At 39.6% G+C, this 12330-nt stretch overlaps 2 protein-coding genes across 2 annotated transcripts in view; one reads left to right on the top strand and one right to left on the bottom strand.

The window, feature by feature from the left end:
* LOC135730360 (septin-2) overlaps window positions 1-9160 on the bottom strand; it is a 42029-nt gene extending 32869 nt beyond the window's left edge. Inside the window, exons 1-5 of the mRNA XM_065248252.2 lie at window positions 9012-9160; window positions 2057-2106; window positions 1878-1977; window positions 735-821; window positions 52-175 (exon numbers count right to left, since the gene is read on the bottom strand). Coding sequence (XP_065104324.1) covers window positions 52-175; window positions 735-821; window positions 1878-1977; window positions 2057-2083 — 338 coding nt within the window. The 5' untranslated portion in view covers window positions 2084-2106; window positions 9012-9160. The remainder of the gene's footprint in view (window positions 1-51; window positions 176-734; window positions 822-1877; window positions 1978-2056; window positions 2107-9011) is intronic.
* Window positions 9161-10307: 1147 nt separating this feature from the next.
* On the top strand, window positions 10308-12019 carry cldn5a (claudin 5a). The gene has a single exon (XM_065248247.2). It carries the CDS (start codon window positions 10618-10620, stop codon window positions 11263-11265), a length of 648 nt encoding a protein of 215 aa, XP_065104319.1. The 5' UTR covers window positions 10308-10617; the 3' UTR covers window positions 11266-12019.
* The last annotated feature ends 311 nt before the right edge of the window (window positions 12020-12330 follow it).

Raw genomic sequence — 12330 nt, 5'->3', positions numbered from 1 at the left:
ATCACATCACCCATCTTCTAGTGTCCCACCCGACCACACACATACACTGACCAGTCCTGGCTGTTGATGGCATCTCCATATCCCGGCGTGTCAACCACAGTCAGGCGGAGCTTAACTCCCCTCTCCTCGATTTCCACAGTGGACGCTTCGATCTGTACCGTGCGCTCAATCTTCTCTACAAGCGGACAAAACACAAACAAACATGGTCACGTTTACAGAACAAAGTGTGCAAAAACATCAAGGGTGCACGGTGAGGTCATTGAACACAATAATACACGTGATTTGTAGACACAACATAAAAGAGATTTAGGAGACATTCTTTTAAAAAAAGCTTCTGTGCCGCAGTGGGAGGAAACCCTGGGATACAGATGGGATTATTTTGTTGAAAACACCCTGTCCTCCACAGCACTTTAATAGACAAGGAGCTCACAGAGGGATTTTCAGGGGTTTTATATTGAAATCAAAAACATTCGGCATTCCATGTTGAGTAGCATCATACAGTAACTAATCTACAATAATTTATTTCCCAGAGAAAGCAAGATGCTCTTTTAAATGAATGCTTAACGGCTTTGATATTCTGGTATTTATTGTACAGTATTTAGACATTTTAAAATGTTTGTAACTTGAGCATTCAAATGTTACTGAGCAGATGAAAACAATGAAGTTAATCTTTTTCAAGACTTGTGAGGATCATTTAGACACAATGAAAGTTTATTAAAGATCTGGGTGGTTACCTGCTGCTCCAGGTATATAGCGTTCTGGGTACAGATCTGTCAAAAACAAGCTGTTGATAAGGGTTGATTTCCCAAGACCAGACTCTCCTGTGAAGAAAAACAACACACAGTAAACATCACCAACAGTACACCATACAAGACAATAACCTGAACTGTTAATGACAGAAGCCAGAGTCGTAACGACGTGTCTGAGAATCCTGCGAATTTTGTCAATAAACTTCAATTTGCTGATGTTTCTCGCCCAAGTTCAATTTGTAAAACGTTCCAGGGTTTGTCAAAACCATTTGCGGCAGCAGCCGGTTCAATACATGGGTTTATTGTTTGCTTTGTCAAAACTTATGCCCCATTCACATTACAAGCGACATGCAGCGATAAAGCGACACAATTTTATTTCTTTTAAATGGAAAGCTGGCCTTTTCCTGCGGCACGAGAGACAGTGACCATTGGCGACCGGAAGGGGCATGTCCAGCGACGCAACAAATGATGAGCGACTTTCAGGAGCGACTACCAATGGGAGTGAAGCGTGGGGTTCACGTTATCAATCTTTCGATGGTTACTCATTTTTTATAAGTGTTACTAGGATAACAAGAATTAGGGATGCTTCCTAATGAGCTCATTGAAAGAGACAGGCGATACATAGCGACACAAAGTCGAATATAGATTTTTATACATGAATATCAGCTGACTTCACTCACTTCTCTTCCGCCATTTTGAGGACCTGAAGTGGTCGCAAAAGAACTAGAAGCTATGCCTTCAATATGCTGCAAGCATCAAAATTGCTATTTTAACAATACTAAGAAGGCTCAACACAAGATGAGAAACACGTGGCATTTACTACACAAAGCCGTAGTTCACTGACAATCGGGGCAATTTCGCATTAATTATCGCGGACGTTTCGCCTGTGATATGTATGCGATACGGCCCAGCTTGTCAGGAAACTACGGCTCTTTGTAGTAAATGCCGCTCCATCTGAAAGCAGGTGATGGCAATTTACTACTAATCAAGGAACCGGCATTATTGATGAGATGCGCATGATATCGCATGTGATTTATCGTGCAGCCCTAATGTAAACACACTCATTGAATGTGTGTATGTCTAAATGTATGATTGCGTAATGTGTGTGTGTGTTTCTATGGCACTCACCTACAACCATCAGGGTGAACTCGAATCCCTTCTTCACAGACTTTCTGTGCACTTGATTGGGGAGGTTAGCAAAGCCGACATAACCGGCAGCATCAGGAAACTAACAAACACACATCAGAAGTGTTAAAGCTATAATACCGAGGCACATATTTTCAGAAGAGATAAGATATCCAGGTTACCTTTCCTTTCTCTCCAGACTGCGACATGATTGTTTTCCCAGATGACTAAACTAAACATATAAAAAACAGCATTAGTTAATATCAGTCTTTAGTGGTATAAACTTCAGTGTAGAAATTACTGTTTTAGAAAGATCAACAATACATTCATGACACACTAAAGTAAAAAAAAAAATATGTTCTTGCCATTAACCAGTATGATTATGTTATGACTCTATAGTTTTGTTTTCTTCAAGCAAAATTAGGTATTCAATACATGGAAAATTAGTCAAATTAATGCCATTTTTCTGTAGGCTATACTTTTTTAAAGAAGAATTTTAAAGAAGTTTCACTTAAAACACCCCCACACACATTCCTTTTTTAAATTCAATTTTATTTATATAGCGCTTTTTACAACTGTTTAATTGTTTCAAAGTAGCTTTACATTATTAGAAGCAGGATAAAACACTGAAAAATCGGTGGACAACATATGAAGCAGAGTACAGCAGCTAAGATTAAACCATACTAGCAAGCATAGTAATAATGTAACGTACAGTTCTAAGTTAAGCCAATGTCAGTTTACTCTCTAGGGATTGATATATATATATATATATATATATATATATATATATATATATATATATAAAATAATATCAGCTTAGCTTGATGTGGATATTTTCTAATTATAAGCCTTTTGTGAAATTTCGACAAAATACAAATACATAAAATTTAAAAAAACGTATTTCTTTATTACTATCATTTAAATAAATGAATATTCAAATTAGGGATGCACCGAATTCAGATTTTTTGGGTTTGGTCGAATACCGAATCCACTGTTTAAGATTCGTCTGAATCTGAAACCGAATCATAATCGCATCCTTATTCCATTAACATAGTAAAACACATTAATAAAGTAAACAACGTCCACAGCAGTGTATTTTTCATTTTATTTGATTTTAACTGTAAAAAATGATAGGCAACATTATGCCAGGATGACAAGTGGGAAAAACTATTTTGACAATTACCATAAGGCTATGCATAATAAAAAAGCAATGCGGTGCAAGGCGCTAGTTTTTTCAAGGTGCGTCCACGAAATGTGAACCGCCCCTAATGCTGCGTTTACACCAACCGCGGTAGAGGCATGAAGCGCGAGTGATTTCAATGATAAGTCAATGTGAAGACGTGTTGACACACGTCAGGGGGTCCCGCGGCGCGGAAGAGACGTTCGGCGCGGAAGATGCGTTTTCGCCACATTCGCGCGCGAAAGGCGCAAATTGAGCGTTGTGCGCGGTACGCGCGAATGGTGCTTTTTGCGGTTCACGGGAATTTGCGGCTGACACCTTAGTTGAAAAATTTGAACTTTGGCGGAATTTTACGCCGCGTTAACCAATTAGGAGCCTGCTTGCTGCTGTGGTGGCAGCCCTGCCCGGAGTCTTATTTTTATTGAGGACTCGGAGACAGGAATAAAAAGGACCTCGCTTGGAAGAGTGTCAGTGAGGACTTTGGGCAACCTGTTAAGTTGTAATACACACTTCACTTTTAAGTCACGTGACGTTTATCGACCCGTGCTGTTAATTTTCCCCTATAGTAAGGTTACCAAATACAAACCGGTAACTCTCTCCATAAATGCACAATCAACATCAGTCATCTTGCAAACAGACAACCGCATAGCACTTGCCCCTCCCACAAGAAGCAGAGTTTGCCTCTGACGCGCGTCAAATGCTTGCTTTTTCCACGCGTCTACTCCGCTCTACATGCGCGAATGCATTCAAACTGTTCAAGCAGCAAACTAGGCCTGGTAGACACGATTTTGACGCCTGAAACGCGGTTGGTGTAAACTCAGCATAAGGCTCACCGAAAAAAAAGCTTATCCCCACATCAGCACCCAATGTGTGTAATCGACGGCCGCGTGATGTCGACCAGCGTAGCGCAAGCCTAGGGTTTGGTTGAAAAAGATTCAGCCAAACCTGAACCCCGTCAAAAAGCCCAGTATTCGGTCAAATCCGAATCCTGGATTCGTGGCATCCCTAATTCAAATATTAGTTTATGAGCTCAAATATTTGAATATTATATTTCTGAAAATGCCCAGCGCTAGACCAAACCCAATCATAAGGCTTCTTGCAACACCCTGAACAAGGTTAATTTAGTCAAATGGGCTATTTATTAGGACTGTGTAAAAATATATTGATACAGAGTACTATCGTGATAATTTTTTCCACGATAGTGTATCGGTATTTCAAACTCTACTATTGAAATTTAAAAAACCATCAAACGACCTCCTCCGCCGCTGTAGTTTTCGCTGTCCAGTTATCTGTCATATACGGCCATTTGGCCAATGTCTCAGAAGTAAGCGGGAATGAGAAAATGGCAGAAAATTAAAAAAATGGCCTGCAGCTTTCAAAACCGATGTGTGGAAGCACTTAAAAAAAGTTTGGCTTTAAAAAAAAAGTTAAAAAAAATTCAGCTCTATTTTTTACATTTTTATAAATAAATAAAAAATCGCAACATGCAACGTATTGTATTGTATTGTATTGTACCGTGTTACATTGTTTCACGGCCCATGTATAATGATATGTATCGTATCGTGAGGCCCTTGCCAATACCCAGCCCTACTATTTATCTTTCTCATCATCACACTCATACAATTTTGATAGATTAACTGCGTTGGGCTGGATGATGATGGAGAACATGCATCTCTGATAAGCAGGGGTGTGTTAGACATAAACTGTAAAAGAGAGTGAGAGAACGAACAATAATGTTTATCTTTTAACTTCCTGGAAACACTTTCGCACATTTTCACCCCTCCCTACAAATGAAAAGTCCAACACATTTAACCTTACAGGAACACAGATGTGTGTTATATAGGGTTCAGGTGGAAGTGTATTTAATTTAGATACAGCTGGGATTCAAGTCCACACTGTGATGGCCAAAACAGCTGTAAAATTGATGGATTTGAGGTATTAATTTTGATGATCCTGAGTGTTTCTACTTCCCAGCCAAGAAGAAAAATCTGAAATAAACGGAAACTAATTGAGAGTAAATGTCAGATCCTGGGCGTCTATGTCAGCAATGCACATTTACTCGCGCACACACACACTTCTCTGGGAGGTCTTGTTATCGCCGGCTGGGAATTATGGGAAAGATAACGGCTTCAGATTAATCAAATGGCCTCATTATTGTTGCAATGAGCGGCACCACAGGCGAAAATACACTTCAGACTAAATGTGATTTCACAAACCCACAACCTTGCACACACTGCCTCACTACTGAATACGAGGGCAGGTGGTGATTTGATTTAGGGGATTTGCTGTATTTACGATAAATGGCAAATGTTTTGAGGTTATTAACAGAATTCCTGACCGGGCTTATCGAATCGTAAGCTTGTTGTAAGACATGTGACTGGAATGTCAGTAATATACAGTCAGAAAACTTGCGCTGGGAGAAAGCTGAGGTTACTGACGGATGGCCGGTCACAATAACAGCAGTGCATTTTACAAATGAACTGAACGAGGTCGAACCAAAGCAACACTTGAGTTTACGAGGGAGAACTGTTGCCTCATGACCCTGACTGTAAATCAATTCACCTCTGAAGAGCGGCTCCGCTCAAACTCACTGATGAATGATCCCAAAGACAAAGAACGGAATCACTTTCAATCACGGCCGGAAATAAGACAGGAGTTATGAGCGTGAGATGAGCCGTGATAAATAGAGAGAAAGGCAGAGTAAAGATGTGAAAGAAAGTGAGGAGGACAGATGTAGGTTAAAGGTTTGTCTAAATGGGCAAAAGTAAAAGTAATTCTTGCCAAGACATTTTTCCAAGTCTGAATACCTATTTCTCAGCATCAAAGTGTCTCAATAATTCCCACAGACTTCTGATTTTGCAAACTATTCTAGTTTATAAAAAAGCAAAAATAATGGAAGTGAAACACTTTGTGGTTCCTTCATTATAAAGAGGTCATTTCGAAACCCATCCTGTTTACGTGTCACTTGTCTTGCCAAGACTCAGAGTCATTATAAAATAGGGGATTTCTAACAGGAGTGTTTTACAGGAGCCAAAAGATATCAGCTGAGACATGTGAGCTGTTGAACTCTGATGTTTCTTGTTCTATATTAAACAACAAATTGAGAATTGAAAATGTAAATTTTGTATTAAGCAGGAAACTTTTAATTTTGTGTTTTACCCATTTTTATCATAATACTCACATCCTATTCAATATAATAGTGCATTAAGACATATATAAATATATAGTGGAGACAAAATTGAAATTATGGAATTAAAAATATAGGCCAATGAATTAAAAACATTAAACAAAAAAACAATTTTAAAAATTATGTTAAAAAGAATAACTATTTGAGATGATGTCTTTTACTAGTTTAACATGGACGTTATGGATGTTAAAGCTCACATAACACACGCTATTTCTGCTTATCTCATGTTAATCTTGAGTAGGGCTTTAACGATTAATCGTGCAAATGTGCGTTTTCTCAATGAATTAATTTTAATAAATTACGGTGAAATCCTAGCACACCCCGTATTTTCATAGTCGACGTAATCGATGACGTCGACGTGTCGTTGCAGCACTATACTTCATCATTCATATATCCAAAAGTCTTTAGTTTTATCAGGTTTATAAATTACAGATCACCCGATTCTTTCCGAATAAACCCGACCCCTTCAAGGCTTAGCATGGAGGGAGTTAGTCACGAGCAAGCAACACACACAAAACATTATCCCACTGTCTCTGGAAAACGTATGATTAACTACATGTTAGTGTCGTTTACATTGCACTTACGCAACAATTGCCAACAAAACACAGACATGAGATGTAGTTTTACTTACCGCTTGCGACTCATGACCTGTTTGCGATCCCCCCATTTCAACAAAATCCAGCGTTAAACAAACACACACTCACAACTATCCTGGATAAACAAACTATGTCCATTGTTTTCATAAAACTGGTTTTATTGGGAAGCTGAACAAGCTTAAATTTCCCTCACAAACAACAACACACTTTTTTTGTGACGTTGATTTCGTGTCAGCTCTTGGTTGGTGTGCGTGTACGCTATTCCGGTTAAAGTGCCCATATAAGGACTTCCACTGTACTTCCTGCATTGAAATTGCCCATTAAAGAAATACAGCAAGATCATTATGTATGAATCTTTCATGTTCAAACATGTACGAACCCTGGCGAACTGAACTGGTAGAGAAATACTAGTCAGAGTGCATAAAATAGCTTTTTTTTAATTTTCAGTTCTTTCTTCCATTAAAGAACACTAGAGCCGTCTTTTCACTGCACACCGGAAGTCATTCATTTCCTATGGAGAGTCGCAAAGGGGCTGAGTAAGGTGCCGACCGTCTGCGGATACATTTATTACGGATCCGTTTTGACATGTGGATACGTAAAAAAAAAATTGAACTTGTGCGACTACACCGCATGCGATACGGTGAGCGGAAGTGATGTATTTCAGAGTATTCCAATCAAAACACTGTGCGAGGTAAAGATGATTTAATTATTTTTGTTTGACTTTATCAGTAACAATTGAATCCTTTAAAAAAAACTATTGATCACTGATAAGTAATACATTATTAATTTAATATGTATACGTTATTATTTTAATCTCGTCTCCATATATTCTGTCCAGCTATTCATTTGCATTCATTTATTTATTCCACTTTGGTAAATTTTAGAATGAAGCCTCTTGCGCAGGAATGAGCTTCTCTCCCATGTTACGATTAAACTGAAACTACATTACGACTGCAACTAGGGGGCGAACTCCAAATCGTTTCCGAATGTCGTTTGCAGTGGAATGGCGACTTAATCCCTCCCACTCCAAAGTGGCACTAAACTCAATGGAAAAGCTAACCGAGCCAAAGTGAATTGAGCAGACACGACCTGACCCGTGGGGTACTATTCAATGGAAAAGCACCATAGGTGTGCTTAGGAACATCCCCAAATCGTTGATCACTGGAACATGGATCATTATGTTCGTCCAAGCCAAAGAAAGAGCGATATAAGAAATAATCGTTTCTCTCAAATTGTTATAATAAATGTAATTACCAAGTTTTATTGTTTTTTGTAAGGAATTTTTGTATTGAATGTCCTTAAATAACTAACTAAGGCCTAGTCCTGGATTATTTTAAACCCTGTCCGGGAAACTGCCCCTATATCTTGCTAGTGGCATATGGTACCTATGGAGCTCCCTACTGAACTATCAGTTGTCAAAATAGATTTTTACATTTTGTTTATATTACATTTTTAACTATAATATCTAACTCCATTGTCTTTAACCCCTTCAGACTGATGTTCCAGTGTTTAATCATTGTGCCTTATTTTTAATTGGTTGATCAGCATTTTTATTTTTTATTGATTTGAGCCACGTGATGTCCATTACAGTGGACGCAGGATCTGGAGAGGTTAAGACACAGCAGAAAATGTGGCAAGTCTGATGGATTAGTCAGTAGTTGTTAAAGGTTTGTTTTAGAAAGAGAGAAATCTATTAAACCAACTCCAATGCATTTCTTGTAAACTCCCCCCAAACTCCCTCTTGGCAACAGGTCACAAAACTCACTCGATGCCAAATTCATGAGAAAAACGTACGATGCCAAATTCATGAGAAAAACGCAAGATAACCTTGAGTAAATTTTAATAGTAACACATCTGAAGTTGAAACGGCTTCCCTCGTCCACACCCAGCGTGATAATGTGCTGAATTCAGAGCACGTATACACACTCCGACTGCAAACTAACTCAGAAATTTGTGTTATATAACAACTTTAACACGTTTGCAACAAAGCATCGAGTGATACGACCTGTTATTTGATATAACTGTAACTTTATACCAACTTTGACATGCAACAATAACTACAGTAACACAGAGTTGATGTATTATAACATTCTCATAGGCTTGATTGATTCATCACTTCCGGACAGAAACGCGGGACAACTTCGACTAACGTTCTACTCGTCAGAATCTCTTACCTGTTAAAACTCTTGATAAAACACAAAAGTTGTCGTTTTTCCACCTTCCTTGATTCCTCTCTTTCCAGCAGGCCAATCCAGGGAATCCGGAAACCACTACAATTCCGCCCTTATCCCACAATGCCTGTTTACTGATGAATTTCGACTCCGGCGCAACAGAAGCCATTACGGCTCAAGTAGTGACGTTGACGACGACCGTTCAGGTGGCGATATAGAGCCAAGATGGCGGATACAGCGCACAGTTTCAATAAGATCTTAAATGTTTTTGCGGTGCGTGTTTGAACACGCATATTGCGGCTTTCACATAGGATGCAGTGTGCGCTGCGCTCGCCGCTGGGTTCGGCGCAGCCAAGCGATTTGTGCTCTGATGGCATTGGCCAGACCAAAGTAGGCGGGGTTTTCAATAAATTACTACAGTGTTTATATTTGCGTTAAATAGTCGACGAGGAATACAGAGACTGATGTTGCTCGTCTCCATTTCACGTTACTTTCAGCATACCTACAACAAGCTGCTTGACTTAAAACACACCTGACATGCCAACTTGAATTGCTACGTGTTTCCATGACAAGGCTTTCCTTCCGATGTCTCTGTAGGAGCATAAACTTGTATTATAAAGCTCTGAGAATCCCGAGTATAAGCTTTCGTCCATTTTGCTTGTTTGGATGCCCCGTTTCTATTGGCCGCGCGGGTAATCGTCACAGAGCGCAGCGCAAAAGTTAAACTATTTTGAACTTTGACCGCGGCGTGAGCGCAAGCTGCGCTCCGCTGCGCTCGCGCTTTGCTCGGCGCAACAAAAAACCGCCCTCGCGCGGCGCAAGCCATTGAAATGAATGGGTTTCATAGCGCAGCGCAGCGCACACCGCATCCTATGTGAAAGCCGCATAAGGCTTTACAAAAAAAAAACCACACAAAAAGAATGATCTTGATTTTTATTAATAAATTAAATCAATGTTGTTGTTTTTCAAAACTTTAATATAGATTTAGTAAGCGGCTTAATTAATTCACAAATTCTTTATATTAATTTTATATTTTGTTTATTATTTTATTTATTGATAAACAACCGAGAGCATGATTTATTTTTATAAGTAAACATATCAAATGTATATAAACTTTTTTTATAGAAACGTATTGTAGTACATAATATTATAAACCGACACCAAAAAGTGTGATTCTTCTTTCTGTGCCCCCCTCTCACACACCAGAGAGAGTCCATCCTCATTGGCGAGCAACTGATGCTCTGTTGTGCGATTGGTCCAAAGTTTTACTTCAGTCTTAAACAAAACACACACACCCCTCCTTCTCTCTGCATGCAGCTATTATTCCACTCCACTTATTCCCAGTCTAGGAAAAGTCCGTTAGTCACAGCGGAGACAGAGCGCATTGATGCTGTCCACCTGACACAGACTCTTTACTTTTTCTTGATTAATCCTTAAGGAAACTAATTTGGATAGAAGAAATACTTCAATTCAAAGAAAAAATCTTGTTAAAAGAATACATTTTGAAACCTGGTTCAAAACCAAACAAAGATTCCCAAACTTTTGGATTTGGGTGCGCAGATATACCCGGACACCGAAAGGATTTAAAGGAACGTTACGAGCAAAAGCAATGGCCTCAGCGGCACTAGAGATCCTAGGTTTGTCCATGTGCGTCCTCGGCACGCTTCTGGAGATGACCGCTTGCGGGCTTCCCACCTGGAAGGTGACCGCCTACATCGAGGCCAACATCGTGGTGGCGCAGACCATCTGGGACGGTCTGTGGATGTCGTGCGCCGTGCAGAGCACCGGCCAGATGCAGTGCAAGATACACGACTCCATGCTCGCTCTCGGCCACGACCTCCAGGCAGCCCGCGCGCTCACTGTCATCTCATCCGTGTTGTGCGTAATCGGGCTGATGGTGGTGATCGCCGGCGCGCAGTGCACAAATTGCATCAAGGAGGATAACGTTAAGGCGCGGGTGGTGAACGTCGGAGGGATCATCTACATCATCAGTGCCATCTTCGTGCTGGTGCCCCTGTGCTGGATGGCCAACAACATCATCTCCGACTTCTACAACCCGCAGGTGCCCACCGCCAAGAAACGGGAGATCGGCGGGGCGCTGTATATCGGCTGGGCGGCCAGCGCGCTGCTGCTGATCGGTGGCAGTATACTCTGCTGCTCGTGTCCTTCATCTGGAAGCTCTGGATACTCTGTGAAATACGCACCTAACAAAAGATCAACGCCAAACGGGGACTATGACAAGAGGAATTATGTTTGAGATGATGCGTTCTGGACTGATGAAAGACAACAACATAGACAACAAAAAGTTCTTGTGTGTTGCACCACCTGCAGATATTTGGTTGTTTTTGTTTGTTTAAAAAAATAAGTTTAATTTGACCAGTTTTAGACTACTGATTGGCTGATGTGAACAACTTGGTTTATTTTAAAGTGCTGTTTCAAAAAAGAGTGCAAGAGATCTGACAAAACCAAGAAAAAAGGTTTTTAGGTACCTCAGAAAGTTTGTAAACCCTTGAGTTGGTATAACTGTTAGGATCAAATATGTTTACTGATGTGTTCATTGTCCTGTAGAGGTTTCAGTTGTTTGTAAATCTATAGGAACCTCTGCTTCTGCACAGACTCAACGCTTGAATTATCAGCGGGGAGAAACAGCTGGAAACTATAAAGACTGCAAATCTTGCTTTGTCATTTCTAAAAAAAAAAAACATCCATACGAAGATGCTTCAAGTATCATGAAGACAAGGCTACACAGAAACAAGCAGAGCGGCATCATGCATGTCCATTGTGGAAAAATGTTTGTTTTGGGATTATCCTGCCACTAATGCCTTGAGGAATTAAAAGTTTATGGATGGTTATGTTTAATGTTTTCTCAAATTGCTACGATAAGTTCATCAAGTTTGACTGAAAGGTTTATTTTTTGTAACTTTGTTATTGTTTTTGAATGAATGTTGTTTGGAATAAACATTTACAATTTTGACAAAAACATGAGCGTTTGTATTTTTGTTTAACACACTTTATGACTCCTCTGTATATTTCAGGTCAAATGAAGGCTTTGAACACTAATATATACTTACAGTTAAAAAACCATGCCTGTGCTCATGCCAGTCTTTATGTTGTGTATAGTCTTATCTGTAGTCAGTATTGTCCTTTACATTTACAATGTAAAGAATTAAAAATGTTGCATTTCAAAAAAGTAAAAAAGCACTTTATTTAAAAAAAAAAACATGTTTGTTAACATCCTCCCCTATTTCTGGGAGATTTCAGGTTTGATTGTTTATTTTCTTATTAGTTTATTTGGTGAACATAGCAATTTTAGAGCCCTGAC

Source organism: Paramisgurnus dabryanus, chromosome 11, assembly GCF_030506205.2.
Source record: "Paramisgurnus dabryanus chromosome 11, PD_genome_1.1, whole genome shotgun sequence".
Classification (NCBI taxonomy): Eukaryota; Metazoa; Chordata; class Actinopteri; order Cypriniformes; family Cobitidae; genus Paramisgurnus; species Paramisgurnus dabryanus.
This window is presented reverse-complemented; position numbering and strand designations above follow the sequence as displayed.

Bases quoted from the DNA above. Each gene is read 5' to 3' on its own strand.
- cldn5a (XM_065248247.2), top strand. From the start codon at position 10,618: ATGGCCTCAGCGGCACTAGAGATCCTAGGTTTGTCCATGTGCGTCCTC.